The following is a 24,550-nucleotide window of genomic DNA, read 5'->3' as shown; positions in this document are numbered from 1 at the left end:
CTTCCTCTGTGGGAGGGCTAATTTCAGTGAGTTGAAAAGCATCAGGCCCAGCTGCTTTGGAATTAAAAATTGGCAGGTAAAACAGTGAATGAGCAATGGGAGGCCTTCGCCAGGCATATCATTCGTATACAAGCTAGTTACATTCCCACAAGGTGGAAAGGAAGGGAAAGCAAAGCTAGAGATGAAGATTAATAAATTCGTAATTCAGTAGAGAACCAAGCTGAATACAGAAACTACAGAGGAGAACTGGAAAAAATAATGGGTAAGGAGAATTGATTATCAGGGAACAGAAATGTCTTTTATGTATTCGTATGTTTGTATATTCATATAAACAAATAAGTAGTCAAAGGAGGCGTGTGGCTGATTAGGGACCAAAATGGTGATGTGGAAACAGTGGGCATGGCTGAGGTACTAAATGCACACTTTGCATCTGTCTTGATTAAAGACGATGCTGTTGATGTCACAGGAAAGGAGGAGCTAGTAGAGAAATTGGATTGGATCAAAATAGAAGGTTGCAGGACTCAAAGTCGAAATATCACCTGGTCCAGATGGGATGCATCCTAGGTTGTTTTTCTGACTGGAGGAAGGAAGATAGTAGGGTTCCTCAGGGGTTGATGTTTGGTCTTCTGCCTTTCTTGATATATTAATGACCTAGACCTGGGTGTAAAGGGCGCAATTTCAAAATTTGTGACGACACAAAACTTGGAGACATTGTGAATGGTGAGGACGATAGTGATAAACTTCAAGAGGACATAGATAGGCTGGTGGAATGGGTGGACAAGTGGCAGATGAAATGTAATGCAGAAAAGTGTGAAGTGATTTTGGTAGGAAGAACAAGGAAAGGCAATATAAATTAAAGGGTAGAATTCTAAAGGGGGTGCAAGAGCAAAGGACCTGGGAGTATAATATGTGCACAGATTGTTAAAGGTTGCAGAGTAAGTTGAAAATCGGTTAATAAAGCAGACAGGATCCTGGGCTTCATAAATAGAGGCAGAGAGTATAAAAGCAAGGAAGTTATGATAAATCTGTATAAAATACTGTCCTGCTTCAACTGGAGTATTGTGCCCATTTCTGGGCACCACACTTCAGGAAGGATGTTAAGGCATTAGAGGAGGTGCAGAAAAGATTCATGGAAATGGTTCCAAGAATGAGGAACTTCACTTACATGGATAAGTTGGAATAAAGCCTGGCTCGGGTATAAAATTAAAACCCGACCTAACCACAGTCAACCCAGCCCAAGCCCTTAAATTTTTTTTCCCGCCCAACCCGATACTAATCTCCTTCATCTGTTCTGGCAGCAGGCTATTCCTGCAGCTGGGGTTGTGGGGAATCGTGGGTAAGCCTGATCCCGTGACTTCCCGGAAGCAGTGTCCAGCCCGACCCGCCCCAAGCCCAAATGCTGGACTCGGAATTTTGACCCAACCTGACCCGAATCCAATACATGTAGTTGGGTCTAGTCGGGTTCGGGTTGGGTAGCCAGGCTTTAGGTTGGAGAAGCTGAAACTCTTCTTCTTGGAGAAGAGACGATTAAGGAGATTTGATAGAAGTGCTCAAAATCATGAGGGGGCTGGACGGCATAGATAGGGAGAAACAGTTCCCATTGGTAGAAGGATCCAGAACCGGAGGACACTGGTTTAAGGTGACTGGCAAAACAACCATGGCAACGTGAGGACAAATGTTTTTATGGCAGCGAATGATTAGGATCTGAAATGCACTGCCTGAGAGTGTGCTGGAGGCAAATTTAATCGAGGCCTTCAAAAGAGAATTGAATAATTATCTGAAGAAAAAAATTTGCAGGGCTACTGGGAAAAAGCAAGAAGAGTGCGACTAGGTGAGTTGCTCTTGCAGAGAGCTGGTACTGACATGACAGGCTGAATGGCCTCCTGTGCTGTAACCATTCTATGAGGTTGGTGAGAGAACGAAGACGGGAAATTAGAGGCTTTAGCCAAAATCTTCAAATCCTCCTTGGTTGTGGACATGTTGCCAGAGGACTGGAGGGTTACAAGTGTTTATACCACTGTTCCAAAAAAAAAAAGGGTATAAGCCTGGCAATTACAGGCCATTCAGTCTAATGCTGGTGAAGAGGAAACTTTGAGACATAAATCTGGACAAAATTAATTGGTGCTTGGAAAGATGTGCGTTTGTTAAAGGCAAATCGTCTTTGCCTGTCTGAGTTCTTTTGACGTTACGGGGAGGGTTGATAAAGGTAGATGTGTAGATGGACTTTCGAAAGGCACTTGGTAAAATACTACATAGTAGACTTCTTAGCAAATCTGGAGCCCATGGAATAGAAGGCAGTGGCTGTGGGGATGTGAAATTGGTAGAGGCAGAAAGTAGTGGTGAATGGTTGTTTTTCAGACTAGAGGGAAACGTTTCCCAGGGCTCAGTTTTGGGATCACTACTCTTTTAGATATATATTCATGACCTGGACTTTTGTATGCAGGGCATAATTTCAGTTTGTGGATGATGTGAAACTCAAATGTAGTCAACAGTGATGCAGGTAGTAACAGACTTTAGGAAGGTATAGGTGGACTGGTGAAATGGGCAGATATGTGGCAGGTAAAATGTAAAGCAGAGATGTGTGACGTGATTTATTTTTGTTGGAAGAATGAGGGACAATGTAATCTCAAAGGTACAAGTGTCCTGAAGGTGTGTGTACACAAGTCCTTGAAGGTGGCAGGACAAGTTGAGAAGGCTGTTAAAAAGGCATACAGGATCCTTGACTATACTAAAGCAAGGAAGTTATCTAAATCTTTATAAAACACTGGTTAGGGCCCAGCTGGAGTATTGTGGGCAATTCTGGGCACCATACTTTAGGCAGGATGTCAAGGCCTTAGAGAGGGTGCACAGGAGATTGAAAGAATGGTACCAGGGAGGAAAGACTTCATTATGTGGAGAGAGGAGAGAAAATGGGATTGTTCTCCATATAGCAAGGAAGGTTAAGGGATAGAGTAACTGAGAATTGGTTTCCTGACACAAGGGTCATTGAACAGAGGACACAGATTTAAATTAATTGGCAAAAGTACCAGAGGCAGTATGAGGAAATAGAAATTACAGAGCTGGTTGTGATCTGGAATGCACTACTTGATAGGGTGGTGAAAGTGGATTGAATAATTTTCAGTAGGGAATTGGATAAATACTTTAACAGGAAAACTATGGGGAAAGAACAGGAATATAAATAGGAGCACCAACTGCACTTGCCTGCCCTAGCCCTATATCCCTTGATTTCCTTAGTGCCTAAAAATCTTATCGATTAGTCTTGAATGTAGCCATTGAGAGTTATTGCCCTCTGGGGAAGAGAATTCCAAAGATTCAGAACCCCTCTGAGTGAAGAAATCTCTGTCTATCTCAAATGGCTGGCTCCTAGTTCCAGGCTTTCCAACCAGAGGGAACAGTCTCTTGGCATCTACCATGTCAAGCCCTCTTCGAATTTTATACATTTCAATGAGATCAGCTCTCATTTTTCAAGACTGCAGTGAATATAAGCCCATTCTACTCAATCTGTCCTCTTAGTTCAACCTTCTCATACCAGGAACCAATCCTCCTCTAAGACAGGTGTAACTTTCCTTGGGTACAGAGACCAATATTGTACACAGTACACCTGTTGTGATCTCACCAAAGTTCTTTATAATTGTAGCAAGACATCCTTACTGTTACTGTCCAATTCCCTTGCAATAAAGGCCAATGTACCGTTTGCCTTCCTAATTGTTTGCTGTGCTTGTGTGCTAACATTCTGTGATTCATGTATAATGTCCAAATCCCTCTGAATATCAACATATACTCTGCTTTTCCGTTCTTCCTACCAAAGTGGATAATTGCAGACTTCCCCACATTATACTCCATCTGTTTCCTTACCCAATCACTTAATAGGTCTATATAGCTTTTCAGCCTCGTCCTCACAACTTACGTTCCCACCCAGCAGGGGAGTGGGACTAATGGGGATAGCTTTCAAAGAGTTGCCACAGTCATGATCGGCCTGATGTATCATTCTGTGATTCCTTGAATTGTGGAAGAGAGATACCTTTTTGCAAGGTAATAGATAGAAAGATGATAGTTGGGGAGAATGAAGAGTCATAGAGTCGTGCAGCATAGAAACAGGCCCTTTGGCTCGCCGCGTCCATGCCGACCATAATGCCTATCTATACTAATCCCACCTGCCTGCATTAGTTCCATATCGCTCTATGCCTTGCTCAAATGTTGCTACTGTTCCTGCCTCCACCACCTCCTCTGGTTGTTCATTCCAGATATCCACTATTCTTTGTGTGAAAAATTTACCCCTTTGATTCCCTTTAAACCTCCTCCCTCTCACCTTAAATCTATGCCCTCCAGTTTTAGTCACCCCTACCATGGGAAACAGACTCTGGCTATCTACCCCGTCTATGCCTCTTATAATTTTATACACCTCTATCATGTCCCCTCTCAGCCTCCTTTGCTCCAGGGAAAACAGACCCAGCCTATCCGATCTCTCTTTACAACTCAAGCCGTCCAATCAGGCAACATCCTTGTGATTCTTTTCTGCACCTTCTCTAGCTTAATCACATCTTTCCTGTAGGCCGGCGACCAGAATTGCACACAGTATTCCAAATGCGGCCTAACCAACGTTATGTACAACTGTAACATGACGTCCCAACTCTTGTACTCAATGCCTCAGCCGATGAAGGCAAGCATGCCATACGCCGCCTTCACCACCCTGTCTACCTGTGTTGCCGCTTTCAGGGAACTATGTACTTGCACCCCAAGGTCTCTCTGCTCAAGAACACTCCCCAGGGCCCTGCCATTCACTGTATATGTCCTGCCCTGGTTTAACTTCCCAAAATGCATCACTTCGCACTTCTTTGCGTTAAAGTCCCTTGCCGACTTTCCCAGTTGATATCCTGTTGTAACCTTAGACAACCTTCTTCACTGTCCACTATACCACCAATTTTGGTGTCACCTACAAACTTACTAATCATGCCTCCTACATTCACATCCAAGTCATTAATAATAATGACAAACAACAGAGGGCCCCAGCACCGATCCCTGCGGCACACCACTGGTCGGCCTCCAATCTGAAAAACAGCCCTCCACTACCACCCTCTGCCTCCTATCACCAAGCCAATTTTGTATCCAATTGGCTAACTCACCCTGGTTCCCATGTGTTTGAACCTTCCGGACTAGCCTACCATGAGGGACCTTCTCAAAGGCCTTGCTAAAGTCCATGTAGACAACGTCCACCGCCCTGCCCTCGTCAATCCTCTTGGTCACCTCCTCAAAAAACTCAATCAAATTCGTGAGACATGATTTCCCACGCACAAAGCCATGCTGCCTATCCCTAATCAGAGCTTGCCTTTCCAGATGCATATAAATCTTGTCTCTCAGAATCCCTTCTAATAACTTTCCCACCACTGATGTAAGGCTCACCGGCCTGTAGTTCCCTGGCTTATCCCTGCTGCCTTCTTAAATAAAGGCACAACATTAGCTATCCTCCAGTCATCCGGTACCTCACCTGTGCCTAACAATGACACCAAAATCTCTGTCAGGGCCCCAGCAATCTCCTCCCTTGCCTCCCATAGCATCCGAGGATACACCTGGTCAGCCCTGGGGATTTATCTACCTTAATGTGCTTCAAAGCCTCCAACACCACCTCCTTTGTAATGTTGATATGTTCCAAGATATCGCTGTTCCCTCCCTTGAATTCACCAGCTTCCATGACCACCTCCACGGTTAATACAGACGATTTCCCGTGGCTCCACACATAGGTTGCCACACTGATTCTTAAGGGGACCTACTGTCTCCCTAGCTACCCTTTTACTCTTAATATACTTATAGAATCTTTTAGGACTCTCCTTTATCTTATCTGCCAGGGAAATCTCATGGCCCCTTTTTCGCCCTCCTAATTTCCTTCTTAAGTTTACTCCTACATCCATTATACTCCTCGAGGGACTCGCTTGATCCCAGCTGCCGATACCTGACACATGCCTCCTTCTTTGTCCTGACCAGACCCTCAATATCCCTCGTCAACCAAGGTTACCTAAACTTGCCAGCCTCGCCCTTCAATCTAACAGGAACATGCCGATCCTGCACTCTTCCTATCTCACTTTTAAAAGTCTCCCACTTGCCAGACGTTCCTTTACCTGTAAACGGCCTCTCCCAATCAACTTTTGAGAGTCCCTGTCTGATGCCATCGAAATTAGCCTTTCCCCAATTTAGGACCTCAACTTGAGGATCAGTCCTATCCTTTTCCATAACTATCTTGAACCTAATAGAGTTATGGTCACTGGTCCCAAAGTGCTCCCCCACTGACACATCAACCACCTGCCCAGCCTCATTTCCTAAGAGGTGGTCGAGTGTAGCCCCTTCTCTCGTAGGGCCATCCACATACTGCTTCAGAAAACTATCCTGGACACACTTAACAAATTCTTCCCCTTCTGATCCATTAGCACTAAGGCAGTCCCAGTCAATATCAGGGTAGTTAAAATCACCTAGTGGTTCACTAATGTCCTTTAGGGAAGGAAATCTGCTGTCCTTAACTGGTCTGGCCTACATGTGACTCCAGACCCACAGCAATGTGGTTGACTCTTACATTCCCTCTGAAATGGCTTAGCAAGCCACTCAGTTGTATCTAACCGCTACGAAGTCAATAAAAAGGAATGAAACCGGACGCACCACCCAGCATTGACCTAGGCACCGGAAACGACAACGGCAAACCCAGCTCTGTCGACCCTGCAAAGTCCTCCTTACTAACATCTGGGGGCTTGTGCCAAAGTTAGGAGAGCTGTCCCACAGACTAGTCAAGCAACAGCCTGACATAATCATACTCATGAAATCACACCTTAAAGACAATGTCCCAGATACTGTCCCACCGGCAGGACAGACCCACCAGAGGTGGCGGCACAGTGGTATACAATAGGGAGGGAGTTGCCCTGGGAGTCCTCAACATCGACTCTGGACCCCATGAAGTCTCATGGCATCAGATCAAACATGGACACGGAAACCTCCTGCTGATTACCACCCACTGCCCTCCGTCAGCTGATGACTCAGTACTCCTCCATGTTGAACAGCACTTGGATGAAGCACTGAGGGTGGCGAGGGCACAGAATGTACTCTGGGTGGGGGGGCTTCAATGTCCATCACCAAGAGTGGCTCGGTAGCACCACTATTGACCAAGCTGGCCGAGTCCTTAAGGACATATCTGCTGGACTGGGTCTGCAGCAGGAGGTGAGGGAAATACATACTTGACCTCGTCCTCCCCAATCTGCTTGCCGCAGATGCATCTGTCCATGACAGTATTGGTAGGAGTAATCACTGCACAGTTGTTGTGGAGACGAAGTCCTGCCTTCACATTGAGGATACCCTCCATCATGTTGTGTGGCACTACCACCGTGCTAAATGGGATAGATTTCTAACAGATCTAGCAGTGCCAAACTGGGCATCCATGAGGTGCTGTGGGCCATCTGCAGCAGCAGCAGAATTGTACTCAACCACAATCTGTAACCCCATGGCCCGGCATATCCCCCACTCTACCATTACCATCAAGCCAAGAGACCAACCCTGGTTCGCTGGAGTGTGCAGGAGGGCATGCCAGGAGCAGCACCAGGCATACCTCAAAATGAGGTGTCAACCTGGTGAAGCTACAACCCAGGATTACTTGCATGCCAAACTGCATAAGCAGCATGTGATAGACAGAGCTAAGCGATCCCATAACCAACGGAATCAGATCTAAGCTCTGCAGTCCTGCCACATCCAGCCGTGAATGGTGGTGGACAATTAAACTGGAGGAGGTGGCTCCACAAATATCCCCATCCTCAATGATGGGGGAGCCCAGCACATCAGTGTGAAAGATAAGTTCCGAGTTGATGATCCATCTCGGCCTCCTCCTGAAGTCCCCAGCATCACAGATGCCAGACTTCAGCCAATTTGATTCACTCCGCGTGATATCAAGAAACGACTGAAGGCACTGGAGACTGCAAAGGCTATGGGCGCTGACAATTTTCCGGCAATAGTACTGAAGACCTGTGCTCCAGAACTTGCCACGCCGCTAGCCAAGTTGTTCCAGTACAGCTACAACGCTGGCATCTACTCTGCAATGTGGAACATTGCCCAGGTATGTCCTGTACACAAAAAGCAGGACAAGTCCAACCTGGCCAATTACCACCCCATCAGCCTACTCTCAATCATCAGTAAAGTGATGGAAGGTGTCATCAACAGTGCCATCAAGCAGCACTTGCTTAGCAATAACCTGCTCAGTGATGCTCAGTTTGGATTCCGCAGGGCCACTCAGCTCCTGACCTCATTACAGCCTTGGTTCAAACATGGACAAAAGAGCTGAACTCAGGAGGTGAGAGTGACTGCCTTGACATCAAGGCAGCATTTGACTGAGTATAGCATCAAGGAGCCCTAGCAAAACTGAAGTCAATGGGAATCGGGGAAAACCCTCTGCTGACTGGTGTCATACCTAGCACAAAGGAAGATGGTTGTGGTTGTTGGAGGTCAATCATCTGAGCTCCAGGACATCACTGCAGGAGTTCCTCAGGGTAGTGTCCTAGGCCCAACCATTTTGAGCTGCTTCATCAATGACCTTCCTTCAGTCATAAGGTCAGAAGTGGGGATGTTTGCTGATTGCACAATGTTCAGCACCATTCGTGACTCCTCAGATACTGAAGCAATCCGTGTAGAAATGCAGCAAGACCTGGACAATATCCAGGTTGGGCTGATAAGTGGCAAGTAGTATTTGTGTCACACAAGTGCCAGGCAATGACCATCTCCAACAAGAGAGAATCGAACCATCTCCCCATGACATTCAATGGCATTACCATCGCTGAATCCCCCACTATCAACATTCTAGGGGATACTATTGACCAGAAACTGAACTGGAGTAGCCATATAAATACCGTGGCTACAAGAGCAGGTCAGAGGCTCGGAATTCTGCAGCGAGTAACTCACCTGACTCCCCAAAGCCTGTCCTCCATCTACAAGGCACAAGTCAGGAGTGTGATGGAATACTCTCCACTTACCTGGATGGGTACGGCTCCAACAACACTCAAGAAGCTCGACACCATCCAGGACAAAGCAGCCCGCTTGATTGGCACCCCATCTACAAACATTCACTTCCTCCACCACCGACGCACAGTGGCAGCAGTGTGTACCATCTACAGGATGCACTGCAGCAATGCACCAAGGCTCCTTAGACAGAAGCTTCCAAACCCATGACCTCTCCCAACTAGAAGGACAAGGGCAGCAAATGCATGGGAACACCATCACCTGCAAGTTCCCCTCCAAGTCACACACCATCTTGGCTTGGAACTATATCGCCGTTCTTTCTCTGTCGCTGGGTCAAAATCCTGGAACTCCCTTCCTAACAGCAGTGTGGGTGTACCTACCTCACATGGACTGCAGTGGTTCAAGAAGGCAGCTCAGCACCACCTTCTCAAGGACAATTAGGGATGGGCAATAAATGCTGGCCTGGCCAGCGATGCCCACATCCCATGAATGAATAAAAAAACACCTACTATTACAGCCCTATAATTCCTACACCTATCTGTGATTCCCCTACATATATGCTCCTCCAATTCCCTCTGACTTTTGGGGGGCCTATAGTATAATCCCATCAAAGTGATCACCCCTTTATTATTTCTAAGTTCTACCCATATGACCTCACTGGACGTTTTTCCCCCCCTCCCCCCGGGATGTCCTCTCTAAGGACTGCTGTGATGTCCTCCCGAATCAATAGTGCAACTCCCCCTCCTCTCTTACCTCCACCTCTGTCAAGCCGGAGGCATCGGTACCCCGGAACATTGAGCTGCCAGTCCTCCCCATCCCTCAACCAAGTTTCCGTAATAGCTATAATATCACAATCCCATGTACCAATCCATACTCTGAGTTCATCTCCCTTACCTGTAAGGCTTCTTGCATTAAAGTAAATGCAGAGAGATCCATTTGCTGTCGATGGGGGAGAGGGAGAGAGCAATGAATCAACATTTGGTGGTGGGGAAGAGAGTTACTGTTTGGAGTGGGAGAGACAGCTTCCTTCTGATAGTGTTGATGAAGTGAGGATGAGAGTTCCAGTTGAAAGTTGTTCTGCTTTCTTAGAATAATAGAGGTTGTGTAGTAAAACCTGGTTGATAGTTCAACCTAAAAGTATATTACACATTGTGGTATTTAAGGATGTTGTATTCAGCTGTAATTATGAGCTTGGTATGCTATTAAAATCCCAGTTGCACATTATTCAACTAGACGTAATGTTTTCAAGGGTTTTTACAGTGAGATTAATAGATTTCCACTTGTTTGCAATCTGGAGGGACCTCAATGGAGAAGCATAAGATTACTGACAGCAGCTTTTGTATTTCTAGGTTTCACTGACCATTTTTGGACTCCAGAAGTTGCTGTCGGGTTCAGAGCAGTGCTGACAGTTTTGCTGCTGTTACTGCTGCATTGTCCAGGCTATTACCTCTTGGCTACTTGCTGTGCGAACCTTTCATTTTTCTATTGTATAGCAATGTAGTTGTAAAGAGACACAGGGGTTGAATATTTCACTAAGGAAGCTGGATGCACTATTGCATTGCTTCTTTACGCTAAGTACATTTTAGTAAAATAGTGTCCTGGAAATTTTTTGCAGTGTAAAACAGCAAATGAAGTATCAGTGTTAATCAAAAAATTAGCTTAAAAAGGATGCATTAAGGAAGGTAAATCTTGAAGTAAGTATTTTGCCAATAAAATTAAGTGCCCCTACCAGAGCATCACGTGCTGTAAAGAAATACTTCCTTCACGATTCTAATGAATGGCCTTGTATGCAGAGATTCAGTTGCAACATATCTTTCTTTAAATTTTTTTTGGTTGTCTGTTAATAGCTTCAGGTCAGCTCAGAATGTGAAATAAATGCTACCTTGGCAGTGCCACCCAGGTGCCAAAAACAAATTTGAGAGAAAGACTTTTTCACTGTGCAGAATCGTACAGTCCCCATTGCATAAAGCAGGCGCGTTCAATCTAACGTAATTTGCCCATTATGTAGGTGAATCCATATGAATGAATAGAGACATTTTAGCAGGGCTAACCTGATCTTAGGTTAAAGGTATCAGCTGATTGAAGCTACCTGAAGCTTCTCCTTTCCGATTATGTAGGGAAGGAATGCGGGTAGTTGGAAAGTGGAGACTTCGGGCAGTTTCAGTGAAATTCAAAGAAGAATGCAGGAGAGCATACCAGGAGCAGCACCAGGCATACCACGAAATGAATTGTCAAACTGGTAAAGCTACAATCCAGGACTAATTACATGCCAAGCAGCAGAAGCAGCATGTGATAGACAGAGCTAAGCGATCCCACAACCAGTGGATCAGATCTAAGTTCTGCAGTCCTGCCACATCCAGTCGTGAATGGTGATGGACAATTATACAAATAACTGGAGGAGGTGGTGCCACAAATATCCCCATCCTCAATGATGGGGCAGCCTAGCACATCAGTACAAAAGATGAGGCTGAAATTTGCAACGATCTTCAGCCAGAAGTGCAGAGTGGATGATCCAACTCTGGCACCTCCTGAAGTCCCCAACATCACAGATGTCAGACCTCAGCCAATTCGATTCACTCCATGTGATATCAAGAAATGACTGAAAGCACTGGATACTACACGGGCTACGGGCCCTGACGACATTCCGGCAATAGTACTGAAGACCTGTGCTCCAGAACATGCCGCGCCCCTAGCCAAGCTGTTCCAGTACAGCAACAACACTGGCATCTACCCGGCAATGTGGAAAATTGCCCAGGTATGTCCTGTACACAAAAAGTAGAACGAATCCAACCTGGCCAATTACCGCCCCATCAGTCTGCTCTTGATCATCAGTAAAGTGATGGAAGGTGACGTTGACAGTGATATCAAGTGGCACTTGCTTAGCAATAACCTGCTCGGTGATGCTCAGTTTGAGTTCCGTCAGGGCCACTCCGCTCCTGCCCTCATTATAAATTCAAACATGGACAAAAGAGCTGAACTCGAGGTGAAGAGAGAATGACTGCCCTTGACATCAAGGCAGCATTTAACCAAGTATGGCATCAAGGAGCCAGAGCAAAACTGGAGTCAGTGGGAATCGGGGGAAAAATCTCTGCTCGTTGGAGCCGTACCTAGTGCAAAGGAAGATGGTTGTGGTTGTTGGAGTTCAATCATCTCCGCTCCAGGATGTCACTGCAGGAGTTCCTCAGGGTAGTGTCCTGGGCCCAACCTTGTGCCACCCCCCGCGCCAACCCCCCCCCCCTCCCATTTTCCGTCTCTCTACACCCCCCTCGTGTGCCGTGACCTGGTGGTGCCCCCCCTCTCCCCTCCCTCACAGCTAGACTATTTTATAATGCGTTTAAAGGCTTGTGTTATGTAAACTCATTTTAAAATGGCAAAAGCCACTTGGGGAATGTCATAATTGCTACGATTTGGCACGCATTACTTTCACTTGGGACACGAGGTCAGTGACGTTGAAAGTTGATGGACTTTTACTTCTATATAAATGTCACAAATCCGAAGCTATCCACTTGTTATTGCATTGTTCCAGAGCTTTTTAAAAAATTCATTCATGGATGTAGGCGTCGCTGGCTGGAACAGCATTTATTAACCATCTCTCATTGCCTTTGAGAAGGTGGTGGTGAACTGCCACCTCGAACCGCTGCAATCCATGTGTGGTAGGTACACCCACAGTGCTGTTAGGAAGGGAGTTCCAGGATTTTGAACCAGTGACAGTGAAGGAATGGCAGTATAGTTCCAAGTCAGATGGTGTGTGGCTTGGAGGGGAATTTATAGATGGTGCTGTTGCCATGCATCTGCTGCCCTTGTCCTTCTAGGTGGTAGTGGTCGCAGGTTTGGAAGGTGCTGTCGAAGGTGTCTAGATGAGTTGCTGCAGTGCATCTTATAGATAGTACAGGTTGCTGCCACTGTGCGTCATAGGTGAAGGGCGTGAATGTTGAAAGTGGTGGATGGAGTGGCAATCAAGAGGGCTGCTTTGTCCTGGATGGTGTTGAGCTGCTTGAGTATTGGAGCCGCAGCCATCCAGGGAAGTGGAGAGTATTCCATCACATTCCTGGCTTGTGGCATGTAGATGATGGACAGGCACTGGGGAGACGGACGGGTACTTGCCACAGATTCCTAGCCTCTGACCTGCTCTTGTAGCCATGATGTTTATATGGCTACCCCAGTTCAGTGTCTGGTCAATGGTAACACCCAGGATGTTGTTAATAGGGGTTTCAGCGATGTTAATGCCTTTGAATGTCAAGGGAGATGGTTAGATTCTCTCTCGTTTGAGATGGTCATTGCCTGGCACTTGTGTAGGGCGAATGTTACTTGCCACCTACCAGCTCAAGACTGGATATTGTCGAGGTCTTGCTGCATATGCGCACAGGCTTTTTCCTTATCTGAAGGGTCGTGTATGGTGCTGAGCATTGTGCAATCATCAGCGAACATTCTCACTTCTAACCTTTATGATTGAAGTAAGATCAGTGATGAAGCAGCAGAAGATGGTTGGCCCAGGCCACGACCCTAAGGAACTCCTGCAGTGATGTCCTGGGTCTGAGATGATTGACCTCCAACAACCGAAACCATCTTTTTTTGTTCTAGGTATGACTCCAGCCGGTAGAGAGTTTTCCCTCTGACTCCAGTTTTGCTAGGGCTCCATGACGCCATACTCTGTCAAATGCTGCCTTGATGTCAAGGGCAATCACTCTTTCATCACCTCTGGACTTCAGCTCTTCTGTCCACGTTTGGACAAAGGCTGTAATGAGGCCAGGAGCTGCGTGGCCCTGGCGGAACCCAAACTGAGCATCACTGAGCAGGTTATTGCTGAGCAAGTGCCGCTTGATATCACTTTCGACGACACCTTCCATCACTTTACTGATGATTGAGAGTAGACTGATGGGCTGGTAATTGGCTGGGTTGGATTTGTCCTACTTTTTGTGTACAGGACATACCTGGGCAATTTTCCACATTGCTGAGTGGATACCTGTATTGTAGTTGTACTGGAACAACTGGGCTAGGGGCACGGCAGGTTCTGGAGCACAGGTCTTCAGTACTATTGCTGGAATGTTGCCTTTGCAGTATCCAGTTTCTTCACTCGTTTCTTGATATCCAGTGGAGTGAATCAAATTGGTTGAATATTGGCATCTGTGATGCTGGGGCTTCAGGAGGAGGTTGAGTTGGATCATGAACTCAGCACATCTGGCTGCAGATGGATGCAAATGCTTCAGCCTTTTGCACTGATGTGCTAGGCTCCCCCATCATGGAGAATGGGGATATTTGTGGAGCCTCCTCCTCTTGTCAGTTGTTTAATTGTTAACCACCATTCATGACTGGATGTGGCAGGACTGCAGCACTTAGATCCGATCTGTTGGTTGTGGGATCGCTTAGCTCTGTCTATCGCATGCTGCTTTCACTGTTTGGTATGCAAGTAGTCCTGTTGTAGCTTCACCAGACTGACACCTCATTTTGAGGTATACCTGGTGCTGCTCCTGACATGCCCTCCTGTGCTCTACATTTGAACCAGGGTTGGTACCCCAGCTCGATGGTAATGATTGAGTGGTCGATATACGGGGCCGTGAGATCACAGATTTTGGTTGAATACTATTCTGTTGTTGCTGATGGCCCACAGCGCCTCATGAATGCCCAGTTTTGAGTTGCTAGATCTGTTCTAAATCATTAAGCGCGGTGGTAGTGCTACACAACACAAGGTGGGGCATCGTCTCCACAAGGACTGCGCGGTGGTCACTCCTACCAATGCTGTCATGCACAGATACATCTGCGCCAGGTAGATCGGTGAGGACGAGGCCAAGTAGGTTTTTCCTTCTTGGTTTCCTCACTACCTGCTGCAGACCCAGTCTAGCAGCTATGTCCTTTAGGACTCTGCCAGCTCAGTTAGTTGTGGTGCTACCGAGCCACTCTTGGTGATGGACAGTGACGTCCCCCACTCAGAGTGCATCCTGTGCCCTTGCTACCCTTAGTGCTTTTTCCAGTTAGTGTTCAACATGGAGAAGCACTGATTCATCAGCTGAGGTAGGGGTGGGGGGTGGTGGTAGGTGGTAATCTGCAGGAGGTTTCCTTGCCCATGTTTGACCAGATGCCATGAGACCTCATGGGGTCTGGAGTCAATGTTGAGGACTCCCAGGGCAACTCCCTCCCAACTGTATACCACTGTGGGTCTGTCCTGCTGGTGGGACGGGATATTGTAAGATATGATTCGGTGAGTATGACTGTCAGGCTGTTGTTTGACTAGTCTGTGGGATAGCTCTCCTAATATTGGCACAAGCCCCCAGATGTTAGTAAAGAGGATTTTGCAGCATCAACAGGGCTGGGTTTGCCATTGTCGTTTCCAGTGCCTAGATTGATGCCAGGTAGTCTGTCCGGTTTCTTTTCTTACGCTTTGTCGCGATCACAATACCACTGAGTGGCTTGCTTGGCCATTTCAGAGGGCATTTAAGAGTCAACCACATTGCTGTGGGTCTGGAGTCACATGTAGGCCAGACCAGGCAAGGACAGCAGATTTCCTTCCCTAAAAGGCATTCGTGAACCAGATGGGTTTTTAGAACAATCGACACTGGTTTCATGGTCACCATTAGACTAGCTTTTAATTCCAGATTTATTAATTGAATTCAAATTTCAACATCTGCTGTCCTGGGATTCAAACTCATGTCCCCAGAGGGTTAGCCTAGGCATCTGGATTACTAGTCTTACTAAATGAAGAGAAATGTTGTTCTGGTGTCATATGTAAGTCCTTTGAGTCCATACTTTCAGAAATGCATTTAAATTATTGAGCTATTGTCATTGTCTGACATTAACATTTTCACATTGGTTCACTTTGGATTGCTCCCACAGACTTTTAATTAGTTGAGGCTATGCCATTTGAGTAGTTGTAGAGGTGGTACTGAATACAATACTGATTTATGATAAGCCAGGGCACCAGCAAAGAATGAACCCAAGTCACTTTGCATTATGGTTTTCCCCTTGGCTCACCTTTGTGCTATCTAACATACAAGAAAAAAGAGAAAAATTTATGTTCTGGCAATCTATCAAGAGCTTCCACAACTGTGATGGGCTGCATATTTTCTTGATTCTAAATTGGTAATCTGATGACCAAAGTTTCTTCCTTGAAAGTTATAGACAGAAATATAAATTGAAATTGTGAAGTGCTGAAATTGTTTTCCTTACTTTTTAGGTTATGTTCACTGGTGACAATATTCCAGTTCATCCTCACGTTTACAGCAACGGACATATTTGTCTCTCCATTCTGACAGAAGACTGGTCTCCCGCTCTCTCTGTGCAATCAGTCTGTCTTAGCATCATCAGCATGCTTTCCAGTTGCAAAGAAAAGGTAATGCAAGGTTAGAGTCAAAGCTCCAATTCATCAAATAAACTCTCGGAGAGGGAAAGAAAGCTTTGAAATTCCCCATAATTAGAGATTTCTGTTTGCATGCATCTATGAAGTGTACTAGAAAAGCATTTTGAACAAGTGGCCTCACTTAGCTGTGCATGTTAACTTAATTCTCATGGCTGTTGCATATTTTTAAAGATCCTTCTCTTGAAGAAGGTCAGGAGAATGAGTTGAGCTACACAGTTTGTGTACTTCCAGAGTGGCAGACCCAGGGAATCTAATAAATAGTCTGACAGTTTACTGAAACATTTGAAATTTTCAATCATACAAGTCATATGATCTCCTCCCTGATGCTTGTATAAAGTCTCAGATTAGCCAGTTTGCATTTGAATACTAAAAGCTGCTTTACTCAAAGATTAAGTTGATTAGAAATGTATCAATGTTTTACTGGGATCAGCTACGAAGGGTGGTGGGAGGAGGATAAGCAACCTCATATTTGGAAATGATAACTGCAAAATGTGAAAATGATTTGAGATGTGGTTACATCGCATTAACAGGCTCTAATTAGACAACTTACCAAATTGAGGCTAGGATTGGTAAACCACCCTTAGTCTCATCCTTCCGTTGCCTCTATTAGTTTGGCAACAATAAAATCAACATTGACTGTATTTTGAGTATGCTGGTAATTCATTTACCCTGAAGGTTATAGGAGTGACTGCATTTTAAAGGCTTCAAGCAGTATTTCCCATTCTGTCACTTCTGGAGCAATAGCTTAGTAATTATAGTCTACATATCTGTTCTTTTTTATTCTGTAACTCTGAGCTAAATTTAACCAAATAAATTTCAAACATTATTTTAGCACTCGAGGAATCTTTAACCCATGCTTTGCTGTCAGCAGATAGTCTCTGTTCTAATGTCCACTGAGCTCCTTTACAAGCAGGGGCCCAGAAATATTTAGTGAATAGTATCTTGTATGATTGCTGTTAAGTCAATTTCATGTAGCATTTCTGTGAGTAAAATACATAGTTTATTTAAAGTATTACATACACCAACCTAAGACTAATATTCTTTCATAGAATATTGTGATTGTAGGAAACAACTTCCCTAAACATTCAACAGGAAATTTTGGCACAAGGTTTAGTGTTTCACGCATCATTTTCCATAAATAGCAGTTTTACACTCCTTTGTCATGTAGTCCATTATGTATTGTATTTAGTTACTCTAAACTTTGTACATTTACATTGTTCATGTTTTATGAAGGGTAACATAAACTAGATTAAAATATGTTCTGAAAAGCAATTAGGTTAGTGAAGATCCAAAGCTGGCATCAAATTCTCCCCATACTATTTAATGCACAAGAATACCAAAAAGGTAACACTGGATTTAGTTTACCATATGGCATCTATTGCTGAAACTTTCATGATCTCATCGGTAACTTCTCCTAAAATTAAAGTAAAATTTGGTTAATGAAAAGGCCACTCAATCTATCCTGACTTATCCATCCAGAAAGGACCTACAGATTTTCCATCTTTCCCCTGCTATATTATATAGCATCTAGCTTTTTCTTAAAGGATTTGGGCTAAAGAGATAAGACTAGTTGAAGAGCTTAAAATTGGGCATGCAGCAAGTAAAGTTGATTCAAAGGGTTTTGAACCCAAGGTCCATTCCACATTTTGATCATTCCTTCTTTTGAAGAACTTCATAACTTCAGTCCTAAATTCTTCGTTCAGTGATCAACTCTTGTTTCAAATTAGAATAATCTGGTACACATGTGCCTTTATTAAAAAAAATATATACTCTTTTTCTGACTGCTAGGTGAAGTTGAGCCTTATTGTGATCCCTTTTCAAAGATGAGGCCAGAGTGAAAGGCAATCTATCAGATTTGGAAGATGAAATTGGAATCCTGGATTGCCTCGAGTAGTTGAAATCTGAGAACCCTCCAACTATAATACAATTTGATTCAGATATTGGATATAGTGAATTTAATCGTTAGAAATTGACATTATGGTTAAAGTCTTTGTAACCACCTCCAAAATACTTGCAGTCCACTTGGAGTTTTGTGTTGATTTAGAAATGTAGACAGGAGCATTTAGTCAATTGAAACCTTTCTAGCTTTGCAGTATGGATCTTCAAAAAAAAAATTCAGATTAACTCCAGCAGTAGCTCAGCTGGTGTATGCTGTGAATAGCTGAGCCATACTAACAGTCACTGATTTGATCCCCAGTTTTTACCAAGATAGTTTATAGATGCACTACATGTAGCATCCGTGCTCTTGAGTTTGAAAGAAGAAAATTAGCCAGGATTCCTGCTCCTATGTTAGAAGTGGATATTGGATAGGATAGGATAAGGCATGGCTGTGCTACTCCGTGCAGTCCCTCACTTTTGAGGATCACACAACAGCAAGGGCTGCTTGTGCAAAACACATACAGGAGCAACTGCCACTGGTACAACCATCTTCAGCAGAGACTATATGTCTTCAGAATAGGAGTGCGGAAAATTAAGAACAATAGTTTCTATGGTTTTGTATAGCAATCTATAACATTTACTGCATACCTTGCAGAATACTGAAATAGAACGAAAAGATACCCTTGTCACATACTGGATAGCTCTAGGTTAAAGACACATGGTTTTTCATTACAAACAGATGAATTGTACTTAGAAATATTAACTTCAGCATTAGAATGTTCAAAATTTGCTTCAGGTATTTGCGTAAAACTGGAACGTCAAGGTTAAGGAAGTCGTAGATGTTCGTTACAGTAATGTTTTTTGAGCACGTGCACCTCAAATCTTGTGGACAGATAGTTGCCTTTCTCGTTGCTTTGTTAAATCTCGATTTCAGCAGAGTTGGGAGTTTCGTGAAACAGGTGCAGTATCAATATATCTAAGTATGGGTCCAGAAATTATTTATACTACAGCACTTTTATCCTAGTGTTAATGCTTTTTACACCATGCTAGTGCAATCTGCTACCAATGGTGGAGGCACCAACAAAACTACAGTTAGCCAGCCTGTTGAGCCTGGTGGCAGGAGTGACATTGTTTTCACCTCTACAATTATAACTCTCTGTCTACACCTCTCCTCTAACATGTCTGCAAACTTCGTTCTTAATATCCTTTTTGCCATGTGTTAGTGGATAAAGAAAACTCCCAGTAATGATCTATGCTCAGTTAAGCCAGTGCAGCCTTTAGAGCACTGTGTTTCATCACAGCACTGCCAAGGAGAGAATATTTAGCTAGGGTTCTGACAGCTAATTATTCTCTCCCTTAACCCCTACTGGAAAATGTATGAGTGTGACCATCAGGTGAAACAGGTATGGGGACAGCTGTGATGCTCTCTAAAGTGAATAGCCTACTTATACTTGCTGTGAAGAGTTTCTGCCTTGGTGGGGTATTGGAGGGTACTCTACCTGTGAAACCTTATCCCAGGAAGAGCTAGTTCTCCGAGTAGGGAAATTGGAAAGAAAAAGCCGCACGGGCTGCTTTCTGCACTTCCAGCTTGAGGGTCACAATTGTGGATTGTTGTAGTGTTTATTGCATCTATGAATAAATTCAGTTCCAAAACTGATGCCTGGCTGACCACCCGCTTATGGGTTGTTGATAATTTGAACCCAACTAATATGAAGCATGAGCTTGACTCTAAGATTCCAGCTTCTTGGACTTATTTGGGACACAGTGCATTTCTGTCCTCGATAGATATTTTATATGTGGTTATCAGCAAACAATCTGCCAGAGAGAGCAAATAATACTCCCCCATGGGGTGTCTGCCTTATTTGTCAACCCTGGCAGGGTGCAAATGAGGTTTCTGATATTCTATGTGAGACAAGAGCAGATCCTGAGAAAATGGAAGACATGGGGAATTTTGGCCAACAGCAGCATGATCAAATAAAAGCAAAATACTGCGGATGCTGGAAATCTGAAATAAAAACAAGAAATGCTGGAACCGCTCAGCAGGTCTGGCAGCATCTGTGGAAAGAGAAGCAGAGTTAATGTTTCGGGTCACTGACCCGAAACGTTAACTCTGCTTCTCTTTCCACAGATGCTGCCAGACCTGCTGAGTGGTTCCAGCATTTCTTGTTTTTATATAAGCAGCATGATGCTATTTTCCTCACCCTCTCCTCTTGACACTGAGTGTTGATGTAGTACATTGCAGAGATTTTTTTTATTCTTTCATGGGATGTGGGTATCAGCATTTGTTGCCCATCCCTAATTTACCTTGACAACTGAATGGCTTGCTAGGCCATTTTAGAGGGCAATTAAGAGTCAACCACATTGCTGTGGGTCTGGAGTCACATGTAGGCCAAACCAGGTAAGGATGGCAGATTTCTTTCTCTAAAGGACATTCGTGAACCAGGATTTCTACGACAATCAATCGTTTTATGGTACCATTACTGAGACTAGCTTGCAATCCGAGATTTTTTTATTTATTAATTGAATTAATTATTTGAATTTAAATTTCACCAGCTGCCATGGTGGAATTTGAACCCTTGTCCCTGGGGAATTAGCCTGGGCCTCTGGATTACTTCAGTAACATTGCCACTTTGCCACCATCTCTCCCCGCCCCCCCCCCCCACTCCCATGAGATGTAGGCAACTTTACAGTCCCGTATCCAAGTGATGATTTTTTTCTATTATGAACCAAAACATTATTGGCAAGATATTCAGCCATGGACGTTGAAATCAAACTTAATCCTGTCTTCATCTGGTGTCCATACATGCACTTTCCAATGAAGGCACTGCTGGATAGCAAGCAGGAACAATAAACATTTTTTACTGTTAAAGCTAATTATTGCACCTGTTCCATCAACCTACTGAAATAAACCAACTCCATGCAGATCAGAAACTGAACATGGTACATTCCTTGTCTGTGCATTTGCCCCTTCGAGGGATCAGTCAGAAAACAATAATTTGTTTATATATAGCACCTTTTAAGATAAAGAATGTCCGAAGGCCCCTTACAGGCATAAGGAAAGCAGGCACCAAGCCAAAGAAGGGAGAACGTAGGAGGGGTGACTGAAATCCTTGTCAAAGAGATGGTTTTTAAAAAGATAGTAGAAAGATTTTGAGGGAGCTCAAGATATTAAGACCCTGACAGCTGAAGGCATTGTTACTAGGGTGGGAGGGATGCACAAAAGAGTCAATGGAATGGTGTATCTGGGTAAGGTGGGAATATGGTATTGGAGGAGACTGCAGAGATGGGATGGAAGGAAGTAAAGGAAGGATTTAAAGACTAAGAGTTTTAAATTTAATGCATTGGGGAGATGGGGTGTTAATGTACGCCAGTAAGGATGGGACTGATGAACAAGCTGGATTTGATGCAGGACGAGATGTGTGTAGCAGAATTTTACAGAAGTCTAAGCTTATGGAGGGTGAAAGAACGGGGCCACAAATATGGAGCAGTCAACACTGGAAGTGATGATAGCATGTATGAGGGTTTTAGCACTGTAAAGTCAAAGATAAGAATGCTCAGTTGTACCAAAAATCTGCAGTGAGGTGCTGCTTCAATTGGAGTTGGTGTTATATAAAGGATACTGGATACCCTTCTGTTGCCAGGATTATGCACAGTTAGACAGTGCCTTTTCTGCCAGAAGAAAAGTAAGATCTTGTACCTACTGATGTGAAGTCAATATTTAATAACCCCCTCAAAAGAAGGAATTTATCACTTTTTTTAAAAGATTATTTGTGGGATGTGAGCATCACTAGCAAGGTCAGCATTTATTGCCCAACCCTAATTGCCATTGAGAAGGTGGTGCTGAGCCACCTTGTTGAACTGCTGCGCAGGTCATGTGGTGTGAGAACACCCAAAGTAGTCCTATTTGGACCTGCAGGGCAAGCCAGTGCCTGAAGCCACTGCTAGCCAATTTAGAGAGGAAAATCAATTGTTACTTTTACCTTGGAATCTAAATGAGCTAATGAGAGATTTTGGCTAGTGAGAGCACGGACTGTAGGTACAGTGAGCTTAATGGGCTGAATGGCTTTTTCTCATCCTGCATAAGGCTGCATGTTATCATGAACGACGAAATGGCTATGCCTACTGAATAGCTGTCTAATGGGTCTGTGTCTTTTGGTTTTCCCATTTTCCTGACAGCTTAATCATTTGCAAGTTGAGTGGGGGAGGAGGAATCTACAAAACGGAGTGGCTTTCTAAACAAGATGATGGGAATTGAAACCAAAGGGCAACAGTAAATGAGTGAATAATCAGAGGGCATTCCGGGTATCCCAAGGAACATAAAAACAGGACTGGCAGAGAGCGTCGCAAAATAACCACTGAGAAAACTAAAGAAGCAACGTCACAAGCAGCACAAAGGGTGGATTTCAAGGAATTATAATCTATTTAGGAGAAGTATTTGATGACTAGTCTTAAGTTAATTTAAGTATTTAGCTAATTGATTCGGGGTTTTAGTGTTTAATTTTAGTATTGGCCAAACAGGTAAATAGCCTTTAAAGCTTAAAAAAGAAGCTGAAATAAAAACAAGAAATGCTGGAAATACTCAGCAGGTCTGGCAGCATCTGTGGAGAGAGAAGCAGAGCTAATGTTTCAGGTCAGTGACCCTTCTTCGGCTTTAAAAAAAAAAGCTGTTGGCTACCATGGCAAGACAGCTGGGGCTCATTTCATGCACATCCTGTGCCTTGTTGGAACTCCAGAACACTAGAAAACCACATGTAGGAAGTGCTGCCACTGGCTTGAGTTCAGTGGCTGATGCCACTACAGTGCATAATGAGAAAGTGAGAGTTTTGTGGATAGCAAGTTTCAGGAGAAGGTCACCCTGCACCTACAGGGAGTTCAGGGAAGAAAGTGTGACCATCAGGCAGATTATGAGGAAAAGACAGACACTGCAGGAATCCCCTGGGAGTGTGGCACTCACCAGCTGGTATTCAGTGTTGAATACCAGTGAGAGTGATGACACCTCAAGGGAGTGCAGTCAGAAGCCAATCCCCTGTGGAATACTTGGGGCACGAGCAAATGTAGCACTGCAGCTGTTGTAGAGGATGCAATAGTCAGGGGAATAGGCAGGTTTTTCTCTAGCTGCAGATATGTCTTGAATGGTATGTTGCCTCCCTGGTGCTTAGAGTAAAGGATCTCACTGGATACAGGGCATTCTGTGAGGGGAGGGGAGCAGTCAGAAGTTGTGATCCGTGTTGAAACCAATAGCGCATGTAGGAGAAGGGTTGCAGTCCTACAGACAGAGTTTCAGGAACTAGGAAAAAGATTGAAGAATGGGACTTCAAAACTGGTAATCTCTAGATTATTTCCAGTGCCATGTTTTTGAGGAGAGAAGCAGGGGAATAGTGTAGGTGAATGAGTGGCTGGGGAAGTGGTGCAAGAAGGAGGGCAGATTCCTGGGGTATTGGGACCAGTTCTGGGGCAGGAGTGGCCTGTACAAGCCAGAAAGATGGCACCTGAACTGTGCCGGGACCCACTGTCTTTGTGGCGAGGTTATTAGTTAAACTAATTTGATAGGGAGGGGCATCAAGCCACAGCAGTGGAAAGGAGAAACAAGGTGCATAGAAAACTCTGCAAACAGCAACAGAACAAAGAATAATGTAAGAGCAGGAAGTAAATGCAGAAAAAAGCAAAGCAGGCTTGCATCTTCTTGGAATGCATGTGTGTTAATGTAAGGAGTGTTGCAAGCAAGATTGATGAGCTCCAGGCGCAAATTGCCAGATGGGCTTATGATATATTGGCTATAACAAAAATCTGACTTTAAAAATGGGTAGGAATGGGAATTAAATATTACTAGCTACAATGCATTCAGGAGGTATAGAGAAAGGAAAAAAGTAGTGGATGGGTGGGAGAAGTGGGTGAAGGGTGGTAATATTGATCAAGGATAATACACAGTTCTACAGAAGGATGACATATTTGAGGGCTTCAAAGACTGAATCTATTTGTTTAGAGTTGAACTGTTACATACCCAAGTTATAGGACATTTCTGGGTGTTTACTATAGACCTCCAAATAGCAATGATGAGATAGAAGAGCAAATTTGTAGGTGAATTTTAGAGAAATGTAAAAATAGAGTCGTGATAGGGTACTTTGGTTACCCTAATAGTATAGGCTGGGAAGAAACTCAAAGGCAAGGTGGGGGGTGGGGTGTGAAGAATTCCTGAGTTTCTAGCCCAATGAGGATTGAAGTAAAGAAAGAAAAACTTACATTTGCATAGCGCCTTTCACGATTACCAGATGTCCCAAAGTGCTTTGCAGCCAACAATGTACTTTTTAAATGTATGAAATGTGGCAATTTGCATACAGCAAA

General features: G+C 44.2%; 1 protein-coding gene across 1 annotated transcript in view; it reads left to right on the top strand.

Moving 5' to 3' along the window:
• Window positions 1–24,550, top strand: part of ube2wb (ubiquitin conjugating enzyme E2 Wb) — a 107,904-nt gene that overhangs the window by 50,972 nt on the left and 32,382 nt on the right. The window contains exon 4 of the mRNA XM_068032050.1: window positions 16,148–16,303. Within this exon, the coding sequence (XP_067888151.1) occupies window positions 16,148–16,303 (156 nt within the window). The remainder of the gene's footprint in view (window positions 1–16,147; window positions 16,304–24,550) is intronic.

The sequence above is a fragment of the Heterodontus francisci genome, chromosome 5 (assembly GCF_036365525.1).
Source record: "Heterodontus francisci isolate sHetFra1 chromosome 5, sHetFra1.hap1, whole genome shotgun sequence".
Lineage (NCBI taxonomy): Eukaryota > Metazoa > Chordata > Chondrichthyes > Heterodontiformes > Heterodontidae > Heterodontus > Heterodontus francisci.
This window is presented reverse-complemented; position numbering and strand designations above follow the sequence as displayed.